This window comes from Crocuta crocuta, unplaced genomic scaffold, assembly GCF_008692635.1.
Source record: "Crocuta crocuta isolate KB4526 unplaced genomic scaffold, BGI_CrCroc_1.0 scaffold299, whole genome shotgun sequence".
Lineage (NCBI taxonomy): Eukaryota > Metazoa > Chordata > Mammalia > Carnivora > Hyaenidae > Crocuta > Crocuta crocuta.
Window position 1 is genome coordinate 10,300,778 of NW_027532747.1, and position 13,035 is coordinate 10,313,812.

The 13,035-nt window shown below is 37.4% G+C and overlaps 1 protein-coding gene across 2 annotated transcripts in view; it reads left to right on the forward strand.

Annotated features, from left to right (window-relative positions):
- PPP4R3A (protein phosphatase 4 regulatory subunit 3A) overlaps nucleotides 1-12,450 on the forward strand; it is a 37,343-nt gene extending 24,893 nt beyond the window's left edge. For both annotated transcript variants that reach the window (XM_077780966.1, XM_077780967.1), the window contains exons 8-15: nucleotides 1,115-1,246; nucleotides 1,348-1,450; nucleotides 2,841-2,999; nucleotides 8,118-8,287; nucleotides 9,263-9,405; nucleotides 9,974-10,164; nucleotides 10,552-10,778; nucleotides 11,746-12,450. In XM_077780966.1, the coding sequence (XP_077637092.1) occupies nucleotides 1,115-1,246; nucleotides 1,348-1,450; nucleotides 2,841-2,999; nucleotides 8,118-8,287; nucleotides 9,263-9,405; nucleotides 9,974-10,164; nucleotides 10,552-10,778; nucleotides 11,746-11,856 (1,236 nt within the window). In that variant the 3' untranslated portion in view covers nucleotides 11,857-12,450. The remainder of the gene's footprint in view (nucleotides 1-1,114; nucleotides 1,247-1,347; nucleotides 1,451-2,840; nucleotides 3,000-8,117; nucleotides 8,288-9,262; nucleotides 9,406-9,973; nucleotides 10,165-10,551; nucleotides 10,779-11,745) is intronic.
- Nucleotides 12,451-13,035: the final 585 nt, after the last annotated feature.

Below are 13,035 nucleotides of genomic sequence, written 5' to 3' on the forward strand. Positions count from 1 at the left end.
GGTGGGGGGGGAGGGAGGTTTCCTTTTAGGGGAAAAAAAATACGCAGAATTCTTGTTGCATTTTTAAAATTGAGAAAATAAGACTTTTACTTTTTTAAAAAAGATCTTAAATAATATGTCAAAATGAAGTGGAGTGGCTGGTAATTTTCTGTATTTAAGGGTTGGGTTTTTTTGGTTTACTTTTTAATTGTAGTATGAGGCTAAGTGTAGAAAAGTACCAGTTTGGACGTTAAATATTATGTCACGTTTTTCTTTTATAAAGTAGTCCTATCTAGAAGACCAAAATACATGTATTATTAAAAATAAAGGCTATTCTTGTTGGCCCTGAAACTTATACTGGTTGCACATATATTAATGTATGTCACTTTCATGCAGTAGGCCTCTTCATTCCCAATTTCAATCTTTATGTCCATCCTGCCACTGAATATGCAGGCAAGAGCAGAGATTTCCTCACTGAATCCCTCTCTGTTTTTGTTTACTCCTTGGGCCAGGAACTATAGTCATAGAACCTCAGGAAAGCTAGCAGTCAGTTTTCATTGACATTTGGAATCATTGTAATACATTTGTTCTCTGTGCTATCTAACTAGCATACTCTTGTTTCTTCTAATTTCACACATTTGGGTACCAACTAAATTTATTTTAAATGGAAACTTTGTATCATTTCCATAAGTGGAGAACACATACAGATCTCCTTTGCCTTAAGTAGAAAGAATCTGTAGAAATGCAGTGAAAGTAGAATAATCCTGTAAATTCTAGTTAAATATTCTTACTGTTAAACCAAAAGCCCTACTAGCTTTCTTCACAAGGGAAATTTTGTTATCAAGAAGTACAGAGCTCTGTTGGCACCAAATGAACTATGTGTTTGCTTTAATCAAAGGGATTGAAAGATCAGAGAGAAAAAAAAGAGACTTTCTTTTCTGTACTACTTAGTGTAAATGTGCCTGTAGGATGCTTGAGGGAAACACTGCCATATATCCTATTAAAGAAGTCAGTCATTTCTTTTGTTTGCAGTTAACAAGACAGCTAGTATAATGCTATATACCATGTCACAGTGTGTGCTTTTCCATTGTCACTCATAATAAGTGATCCTTTTTGTATGTACTTTTCTCACCAGGATATTTTGCTCATCAACCTCATTATAGAACATATGATTTGTGATACAGACCCTGAACTTGGAGGAGCAGTCCAACTTATGGGCCTGCTTCGAACTTTAGTTGACCCAGAGAACATGTTAGCTACTGCCAATGTAAGCCAAAGGCATTTTTCTCATTTTCATACTAGTATATTGTTTATTGCTGGTAGGACCCAATGCCGTTAAAGTTCATGGAAGTGTTTTCCATTCCTTAGAAAACAGAGAAGACTGAGTTTCTGGGTTTCTTTTACAAGCACTGTATGCATGTCCTCACTGCTCCCTTACTGGCAAATACAACAGAAGATAAACCCAGCAAAGGTAAGATAATGCAGGTTGGTAGTTAAGTTCTTTGTTCTTGAATTCTGAAATTCAAAATTGACGTAGATCATAGTCTTTAAAATTTCAAGCCATTTGGTTAACACAAGGGGTAATAATATGTTTTCAAAAAAGTGCCCTAATTGGGACAATAAAATGTAATAGGAGATAATTGCTGTTTTCAGAATTTTAAAACAATTTTTAAGGCAATATTCGTGTTTTTTATTTACATAGGTTAAAGAAATAGAAGGAAGTAATTACGAAAAAATCACTGTTATTTGCGCTCCAAATGTGCAGAGCAAAGCTGTGCTCACTATTAAACTCTTTCTTTGCATTGAAGATTACTTACAGGCTGATTACTCGTTATTTCTGCATTTTATTCCTTCTTTAGCTTGTGTGTGTGTGTAATTCAGAAAGTAGTTTTAGGGTCTTCAAGGGAAATCCCTTATTGATAGTTTTAAGAAGATGATTTTGTCCTTTATGCATTATCAGTACAATATAACTTATACCACTTAGAAAATAAATGTTAAATTTATTGTTTGTGACTCTAGAATGAAGTCTGGGAAACATAATTCATTTTTCAATCTATTTTATTTGTAGTAGGTAAAGTTTGAGGCTTCTTTCCAAACATCTATTTAGTTCTTCAAACATTTATTAAAAACCTGTTGTGTGGAAGGCACTGTGCTATAATCTTTAGGGGCTAAATGGGGGAATGAAAAGTAGTGAGTAAAACACTTCCAGAAGCTTGCCGCCTCGTAAGGAAGAAAGTTAAGCCAATGATTATAATTCAGTGTGGGTTCATCCTTTGTAATAAAGGAACCACAAAACACATTGGAATCATAGCAGAGAGAATAATTCCACCAAAGACCAGATGGTATCTTTCAAGACCTCCTGGGCTCTGTGCACTGTATGTCTTGTGAGGAATATGTTAAGACGTGGAAGAGCATTCTTGCACTTTGGAATAAAGCAGATATAATAGATTTATGTCTCCTCTCAGCCTTGCTGTTCATACTTGGGTTTTGTGAAACTAATTCCTCTAGAGTTGTTGAAGAAAATGTAAAGCACAGTTCTTGGCACATGGTAGGAATACATTGTTCCCTTTTCCTTAACTTGAAAATTTTGGGTTGGGGCACCTGGGTGGCTCAGTCTGTTAAACATCTGACTTGATTTCAGCTCAGGTCCCTATGTCAACGGTTTATGAGATCAGGCCCCATGTTGAGCTCTGCGCTGACAGCTGGAACCTGCTTGGGATTCTCTCTCTTTACGCGTGCCCCGCCATCCAAATACATTAACATACAAAAAATAAAATGTGGGGTAGATAGGATTTTACTTGGTTGAAATTTGGAATAGGAAAAGAATATAGTCATTAAATATAATTGTGTTTTGTTTTTAGATGATTTTCAGACTGCCCAGTTGTTGGCTCTTGTACTGGAGTTGTTAACATTTTGTGTGGAGCACCATACCTACCACATAAAGAACTACATTATTAATAAGGACATCCTCCGGAGAGTGCTAGTTCTTATGGCCTCAAAGCATGCTTTCTTGGCATTATGTAAGTGTTGCTTCTGGTAGAATTATCTGTTCTCTATATATTATGTTGTTGGTATCTTTGGGCCTTAACTTCCTGAGAAGAAAAGATCACGGATTTCAGTTCAGGAGACCGAGATACTAACAGGAAACTACACTGATTATGTGTTTTGCCACATTTTGAGATGATTTTCCTCATTTGCATATCTCTCAGTTATATAAGGGAAGGGATTAGTGTGTATCTACAAACTTAACATTGAAGCGTTCCATTATTAAAATGGCACCTTAGCTCGTTTAACCTCAGTAACTTTTTGAGTACTGCATTACTAATTATAAATTAGGCATTCTTGGGTCTCACACTAAATCATGAAGAATGTTTTTGTAATTTGGAAATTTATAGCGAATAGCATTGACTTCCTAAAACACATTCCAGGTTACAAAATGCCCCAGCACAAATGTCTGTAGATGGTCCATTCATTGACTGCACAAATATTTTTTTCTCTGGTGTATTTTTATTTGATAATATAACATGTTTTTAACATATATAATTTATTGTCAAGTTAGCTAACATACAGTATATATGGTGATTCATCACTTACATACAACACCCGGTGCTGAACGGTGTAACATTGTTATCTCAGATAATTCAGAGCCAGAGGGGCAGACTTCAGATGTGACCAGATATAGCCTGTGGTCTAGTTTTGTACAACTTACAAGCTGAAAAGTGGTTTTTATGTTTTTTAAAGGGTTGTTAAAAAAAAAAAAAAAGCTACAGAAGCCATACTAAATAAAGCCTAAACTGTGTACTTGTAAAGTGAACCTTTATGGGAAGTTTGTCAGCTCTTTCAGCAACACGTGAATTGTTCTTAGTTGTACATGTTCTTCAAAAAGTAACTGTGTTAAGGCTCTAGTTTGTTGAAGTAAAAACATGTTTCAGAATTGGAAATAGGTTATTTGAGAATGTTCTTGATCATGTAGCAGCCAGCCTTCTTTGGTAAGTTGACAGACCAAGGTGGGGGTTACCTTAGAGGCTCAATAAAATGTCTGCTGTCAACTTGTTTTTTGGTTTTTATAGGTAAGTTTGGTTGCTTTGTTGTTGTTTAAAGGCATCACAATCATTCACTAGAGGCCTGAAAATATATGTATGTATGTATGTATGTTTGTATGTATATACATGTACATATATATACATGTATATATATATACAGTTTTGCTGTTTTTTTTAAGCTTCTTTTACAACTTTTTACTTAATGGATTTTTTTAAAATATCCTTAAAATTATCAGAACATTTTTATAAGAATGTGTCTGATGTTGATTTGCCTACAATATTTTGTCTTTAAAGTAGTAGTAGAAATCAATTTCCTTCTAAAAACATTAAACTCTTTATCAGGGTAACCATTATAGTTGACTTCATTTTTCAGGCCAATGTACACACAACAGTATGGACTGAGACTACATGTAGCCCTAGTACATTTTCATTTTCCAACTTTCAGATACTTAGTAAAGTTAGTTTCTGTTGATTGTCCAGGAACTTTGATGTTACCTTAGTAAACTTTTTCAGCCAAAAGTCACACAGAACATTTGTGGCATTAATCTAATTGCTATGGACAACAGCAACAAAAATAAATGGATTATTTTGCTCTACCTTACTAATGTACTCTCCGTGAGCTCAACATTTGTAAAAGAAGGGCATTTAAACTCATTCACTTTCCTTCTATGCCAACCACAGCAAAAGTGAGAGCCCCATGACTAAGTTGAGAGTGAATTCATAATGAACACTTCATTCATGTCAGAATAGAAGGTTTTGTTTAAGTTCGGGGAAAGGGAGTTTAGGAAAGAATGGAAAAATAAATGAATATGTTAATCATTTATTTTAATAAATGTACCGAGCATCTACTATCCTATTTTATCAGTTCTAAGCTCTGCATTTTAGACATTTGTCATCTCTGAAATCAAGGTGAGTCTTAAAATTAATGACATGTTGTGATTGATAGTCTGTTTATTTTGGTTTTGTTAGTAGTAGAGGTTTCTTATAATCAGTGGCATCTTACCTAGACTTGAAGTATGCTAGATAACTGGTACAAAGAAAACGAAGATGATTAAGACCTGGACTCAGCTGTCAAAGGGATCAGAGTTCATGAGGAGGAGATAGTCCTGTCAATATCAAAATAAAATGTTCTAAGAACTATATTGAGGTATGTTTGGAAGCATAGTGAAAATAATTTATTCTCCATGAAGGAGTCAGATCAGGAAAATTTTGCAGAAGAGGTGAATTGGGTTGTGTTGGTCATGGGAGAATGTGACGTGCTTGGTTGAACACACAGCTGATGTACACATGTGAGAAAAGTGTGGCATGTTCATGGTTTGGTGTAGGCAGAACACACGAGTCCAATGGGCGAGTGGCAGGAAAGCAGGGGGAAAGGCTTCTGGTACACAGTTCTTGATCTCATTATTTTGCTTGCAGTATCAAAAAAAATGTCTAACAATTTAATGAGAACTATGAAGAGACGGATGACAAGGAGGGTTTATACTGTAGGAAAATCTTAGTTGTGCTTTATTCTTAGCATTTTCCAGATGGAGTTAGCATTAAACCTAACTCACTCTCAAATTATTCTCCGTGTGGCTGCCTTCCCAGATTGAGAACGTGCGTAGTTTTTGGAAGAGAATGCCAGTCATAAAGGAATAAGCCGTCTAGGACTGGCTGTAGAGTATTCCTTAGGAGTCTTGATCGAGGATTTCTAAAAGAACAAAGTATACCTTTGAGGAGATTTAGAAGATTTTGCCTTCTTACATTACGCTGAAATAAAACGTTAGGTATAGTCTTCACTGTAAGTGAATTTAGAGACCCAGTTAGAAGGACGACAGGTGTTGAGTGGTTAAATATAAACAAATTGGGAACTCAGTAGAACGTACCATTTTTTAAAAACCTGCTGCTTACTAGAATGCTTTTATCCTGAAGACAACGCGTTGGGTCTGTAAGGGAGACCAGCAGTCCTTTCACAACTCAGGCCTTGATAGGCGGGATCTATACATACGGCAGTTTTATCAGCCGTACTGGTCTTTCAGGGTTCGTGTCTAGTTTTTTGTCAAAAATACGGGCATCTATAAAAAGGATGAAATAAAAATGTTATTGTAGATGCTTTATTTATTTAGCCATCATTAATTACATATGAGGCAAGAAGTCTCAACTTGTGACATGAAATCTCCTGTTGTGGGAGGTAAAGAGGAATGACTGTAGAGAGGATCGAAACGAAGCACCAGAGATTCCTGGAATGTTGATAAAGTTTGGAGGGAAGGACTGAAGCAGAGTCCTTTACATGGAAAGTCCTACAGTTATGCCAGTGTGATCTCTCCCTAAAGCTCTCTTAGCACCTTGACTGCAGAGAACTCACTGGTAAATTTTTGAAAGCAGCTTTTACTCAATAGCAAGTAGTAGTTGGATATTCTTGATGCAGGTTTGCTTTTGGGGAGGACTTTGGACCTAACCCGGTTCTGGATGTAAATAAATGAGGGCAAATGGAAAGGAGGAACAAAACAGACCAGTAGAACCGTCTTCTGTCTACACCAGCAGGTTTTGGACAGAACTGCTCTTGAGGAAATAGTGGCCCCACTGCACACCTCGGTCTCCGTGAATTCTAGGAAGGGAGTTTCTTTTCAATTCCCTAAGAACCCTGCGCACGCCACAGGCTGCAGCTGGTGTGTGTCATGGTAGGACACAAGTCTCCACAGCATTCAGAGCACCAATTCTTAAAAACAGTAGCTCGTGCCTTAATTACTAAAAACTGAAAATTTGGCCCGAGCTCCAGTGTATTTTTATTCTAACAAATGGAACCGCCTCACTAAGTTCTTTGTCAAGTGCCATTACCGAAAAACCAAACTCTGAAATCCTTGTTTTGGGAAAATAAACCCTTGTTAGGCTTGACTTAACACACAGGTGCCTCTTACTGTTTAAAATGTCTTAATTTCACCATGCTTTTTGTATTTGAAAATAATTCAGTAGTTGAAAAAAATGCAGTTACTATTCTATAAATTATTTTGAAATTCCCTGCCCAGAGTGTCACTTTAGAAAGAGACACTCTTAAATAATTTGCATTGTTAAGGCAGTTTATAACCAGCTTGTACCTAAATGGGCATTCACTGTGGACCTCTTTTCTGCCAACTGAAGAGACATTGAGCTGCTTTACTCCTCTGCCTTCCCACCCAGAAACCGTGTCAGCATGGTTGCCTGGCTACCTGCTCATGAAGGACTTGATTAATAACCAATTGGCAATTTAACGAGCCACTTCCATGATCTCCAAAGAAACCAAAATACAAACACAATAATTAATCTTGCCAACCGAAGACGATGTGACTGCATGAAGTGAGTATGCTTTTTTGAACTGTTTACAATAACTGGGGCATTAACTTACTGATAAACTCCATTTAGGTAAAGAGGGCTTTGTCTAGCTGAGTATATTTGGATCTTGACGAATGGTGACTTAAGTAACTCCCCATACCTCAAGATGTAAATATACCTTTTCATCTGTAAGTTAAAGCCTAACTGAAAAAAGGAAAAATTAGGAAAAAAAGTTAAAAAGCATACTCGCTGCAATAAGCCTAGAGGACCATGTTTTAAAAGCAACATTCTCTAAATTTATTTCAAAGTATTGGAAGGCAAGTTCTGGGCCATGCAGATTTATAGTAGTTTTCCCGACACATCCACAAATCAACCGTTGTAAGCCCAGAACTCTGATGCAGAATAGTAAGAGTGTCCTAAAATAATGATGATCAAATTATACGTGGATTGCCCTAATAAAACAATGGTTTTCCTCGTTTTTAAGGTGACTATAGAAGGTCATATTTAGAGTTTTCTCATCTTTATACTATTAAAGTTTACTTCATTTGTTAGCCCTATTTCAGCTCGTTTAGTAGGTTCCAGAATTTTTCTGCTCTCCGAGACTTGTGTTCTATAATGACATACGCTATTTCCAGAATACATTTTTTGGTAACCCTTTTGTGATCCCTATTCTTTAGGTACATACTTCTGGAAGCGACAGCGTATCACTGCACAAAGATTTATTTATTACACAGGTTTTTTTTTTTAATAAGTCTAAAATATGGAAGTGGGATATATAATTTGAACAACAATGCCTCTGTGTTTCAGGTGCTCTTCGTTTTAAGAGAAAGATTATTGGCTTGAAAGATGAATTTTACAACCGCTACATAATGAAAAGTTTTTTGTTTGAACCAGTTGTCAAAGCATTTCTCAACAATGGATCCCGCTACAATCTGATGAACTCTGCCATTATAGAGATGTTTGAATTTATTAGAGTGGTAGGTTTTGTCTTTTTTAGGTAGAATTTTGGTTTTATTTTGAGAATATTGAATATGCATTATTGGTATTTTGACTTATTATATTTGGAGAAAGTTTTAAAAAGAAAACCCACGTTACCAGAAGCTTGTGAGAGATTCAGTTCAAAGTAACACAGTCTCTCAGCAGCTGTGAATCCTTTGTAGGATGCTTTGAAGACTGATTTAACACGGACACGGTGATCGTTTTAAGAAGGTAGAATTAACAAAACCCACATCCAAACTTGGAGGATTTCTGAATTTTGACTTTTCCCTTTATTCTTTCAAAGAACGATTTCATTACAAACGCTTGATTCTTTAGTAATATAGTAATAAGCTAGTGGATCTCAGTGTGTGTCAGAATTATCTGTGACATGCTTAACATTATGGTAAAATGTACATAATGTAAAATCTGCCTTTTTAAAAAAAATGTTTACTTAGCACAGCGGGGCACAGAGGGAGGGGAGAATTCCAAGGAGGCTCTGTGCTGCTGGATTGCATGAACTACCAGATCATGATCTGAGTTGAAATCGAGAGTCAGACACTTAACCAGCTGAGCCACCCAGAAGCCCCTAAAAATGGCCTTTTAAAAAAGTGTACGATTCAGTGGCATTAGGTGTGCTCACACTGTTGTGCAGCCCTCCCCACCATCGGTCTCTGGTACTTTTCTGTTACGTGCTGCTCCCACCCCACACTTAACTTGCATAAAAATCATCTGGGGTGGGACCTGGGCATTTACTTTGGGAAGACCCATTAATCTTCTGAGATGTGCCAAAAGAGACGCTTTGGCTATGTAGCATAGCCAGTTATGCCCATTTTCATTATTTGATTATCTCGAAGACTGGCTTATAATTTTACGAAGTTCTATTTGGGGCAGGTTAATGAATTCTCTATAATTAAGCCTCTTCTCTTGGCTAAAGTAACATTTTTCCTATTGTATTTTTTCCTCCTTTTCTGTAGGAAGACATAAAATCATTAACTGCTCATGTAATTGAAAATTACTGGAAAGCACTGGAAGATGTAGATTATGTACAGACATTTAAAGGATTAAAACTGAGATTTGAACAACAAAGAGAAAGGCAAGATAATCCCAAACTTGACAGGTAAATTACCACATGTTTTAATCCATTCGTTCAAGTTGGACAGAGGGTGGTGCCTCTTTTTGGCTTGTCTGGGGGAGGGAAGTGGGGGGGATAAACAGGAGTTGTAGATTTCTGTAATGGCCAACATGAATGCTTTCCTGCAGGGCTAGGTGGATATTAGCATCATCTGTGGATTCCTCCTCAGGCATTTATCAGACAAGATAGTGAAAAGAAAACCCAACACTTACGTGGCAGTGGGGCTTCCCTTATTTGCTTTGAATTACTTTGTTACCAGTTACTTAAGAAATCTTGTATATTTTTCTAAGTATCTGAATTCACATACTTCTGGCATATTTTAAAAGTCTACGAATTACAATTTGTTAATTCCTTAGGTTAACAAGCTTAATAACTGATCCATAATGCTAGATACAGTGGAATGTTTAATTTTATATGGAGAGTCTGGTTGGGTAAAGTCTGGTTCTTCATTAGCCTCTGTGTGTGTAAATCTGTTCTCCTTGATCTGTTAAGACGGTCTAATTTGGAGCACCACTTCGGAGGAGTTCGTTTACTTTCTTCTCTTCACTCCTAGCATGCGGTCCATTTTGAGGAATCATCGGTATCGCCGAGATGCCAGAACACTAGAAGACGAGGAGGAGATGTGGTTTAACACTGACGAAGATGACATGGAAGATGGCGAAACTGTTGTGTCTCCATCCGACAAAACTAAAAATGATGATGATATTATGGATCCAATAAGTAAATTCATGGAAAGGAAGAAACGTATGTTGAAAAGCTGGGCAAAAATGACGGCCTTCCCACCCTGGGTTTCTCTCTTTCTTTCTTGACAAAATGAGTACCTACTTTGTTTTATGTCATGACATAGATTTCAAAGACTTTGTTGCTTTAAAGAACGTGACTTTAATGGCTGTGGGTGAAAGTATGGACCAAATTTTCTTAATCTGACTTGACTAAGGAGAACTAGATTATTTCGGGAAGGGTAGAAACACTGGCTACAGAAGGTTACCTCCCTTCTCAGTCGTGTGTGGAACGTGTGTTCTCCCCAGCAGAGGAGGAAGCTAGGAAATTGTGATTTAGTGCCACCTCATTTGGGGGGATTAAAAAAGGACAAGTACGGGTGACAACTATTGACAATATTCTTATTTTTAGTAAAAGAAAGTGAGGAAAAAGAGGTGCTTCTGAAAACGAATCTTTCTGGTCGGCAGAGCCCAAGTTTCAAGCTTTCCCTCTCTAGCGGAACCAAGACTAATCTCACCAGCCAGTCACCTGCAGCAACTCTGCCTGGTTCGCCGGGGTCCCCGGGGTCGCCAGGATCTCCAGGCTCTCCTGGGTCTGTCCCTAAAAGTACATCTCAGACGGCAGCTATTACGACCAAGGTACATTTTGACTTCCAGGCCTTTCTCATTTAATCTGGCTCAACAGTAACCGTGACTGAGATTTCCTTTGGGTCTGCTCTTTTGGAACTGATGGCACCTTTCTGAACTAGAGGGAATGACTTTCCCACCACTACCTGAATGTATGTAGAACTTGAGCAATTTCTGAAAGTTTTTGATGACCATAGTGTGAATAAATTATTTTGGTTGTTTGCATTTCAGAACTCCGGTTCAGATTTGTGTCAAAACATATACAAAATTTTAAAGTTATTCTTTATCTGGGTAGTAATTGGGAAAGTTGACAAAGACTTGTGTGGAGGGGAGAGAATTAAATATCTGGACACTCCTAACACCATTTTGCCAAGCAAGGATCAAAATTTTTAACACCAGAAACGTGGACAGGACATAATCTCAGAATAAAACCGTATTCTTTGGGCCACCTTAATGCTGCCCAGGACCAGCAGTTAACAGACTGGCAGCTTTGGGATCCCTTGATCTAAAGCAGGAATACAGTGCCCCCCACACAGCTGTGTTCTCTGACAAGGGCTAAGACGCGAGTCTGGGAACTGCTGAAGTGACAGGGGCCAGCTGACCGCACAGCAGTGGGACCGCTTGGCGGCCGCCTCTGTGGAGCTGCGGGGGTTTCGGGTGAAGGCCCGGGTCTAGAAGGAAGCGGGAGCGGAGGCAGAATCACTTTGATACTATTTAAGACTTTGTCAAGGCACTGTTACGTTTTAAAACATTTTTTTCCAATCCAGTAATTACTGTTTCTCCTGGATGATCTGCTAGCATTATAGACTAAAAATATTACGGAAAATTTAGGAAAAATACGATGAACTTCAGTTGCATATCATCTCACATCACCACACTTAGTGTATTGGGAGGGGGGAATCTGTATCCTTTATCTAGACTTTAAATATGTGCTAAAAATGTAGATTTAAAAAAAAAAATAAACCTTATTTCTGAACAGGGAGGCCTCGTGGGTCTGGTAGATTATCCTGATGATGATGAAGATGACGATGAGGACGAAGACAAGGAAGACACGCTACCGTTGTCAAAGAAAGCAAAGTTTGAGTCCTAATAACGGCAACTGCCTATGATCAGTACCTGTTGAGAAAACTGGTTCTCTACCCCTCCCCCCTACAAAGTCCACAACAAAGCAGTGGTCTCTTGTGAATGACTGATACAGATCAGCCTCGCACACTTGACTTCTGTTCATCAAGTGCCAATTCAATGGAGCAGGAGGAGGGGGTGTGAGACACTTAGGGGGAAGACTTAAGCCTTTGAGCTCTCCAGCTTGGACCACACATTGCCCTTTTCTCAGGGAAGGAAATGGAAACAAAAAGCCAACAGGGCAGGGGTTTTGTAAGTGGAACTCTGGATTGACTGGTCAGTTGCTACAATCAGAATATGCTCTCTCGGACCATGTTTGAGACTCAGAAGAATAGGCTCTTGTGCCGTAATTCTTCACTAGTTAAGAATGCCAGCAGTTTCTTTGTATAAAGAGACCTGCCTTTAAAATCATACATTCTGAACATTTTAGTCAAGCTACAACAGGTTTGGAAAACCTCTTTGGGGGAGGGGCGAATATAAAGTTTCCTCTTTTTTATCTGTTCCCTTTGCCCTTCAAACTGCAGATTTTTTTTTTTTTTTTTTTTAAGGGGGGTTTTTTCCCNATTCTAGATGTGGTCATTTGTGTCATAATTTTTTTGTTTCATTTTTTTGATTTTTTTTTCTCCACTGAGTGTATGCTTAGTTGTTGAGTATATATATTTGGGACCATTAAAACTTTTTTGATGTAATATAACCTAACGTTGTGCTGGTACCTGTTTTACCATGTGTAATTTTTGTTCTACATCACAGTTCTTAATTTGTTTAGAGTTTTATGAAAGATGGTATAGTTTTTATTGACAAAAACAAAGTAATCTTACAACTATGTGCATACAAAAGCAATACTATTTTGTGACTAAATATTTTATATTAAAATTTACATCAGCAACTGTCTTGAGAATTCAGGGAAATAAGAGTGGAATTTAAAATTTCAACCATTTTGTTAAACCTAGAAACGTGAAATTAGTATTCCAAAGAGATTCTGAAATTTCATATCTTGGGGAAATGACGGTACATTAAATCAAAATTGAGGCTGGATGATTTAAAAATAACATATTTGACTTTTGAATAATAAAAAGAAAAGTGAAGAGTAAGAGAAATTGTATTAGTTGTATGTTTCTTTTTTCTTTTTCTTTTTTTTTTTTTTTTT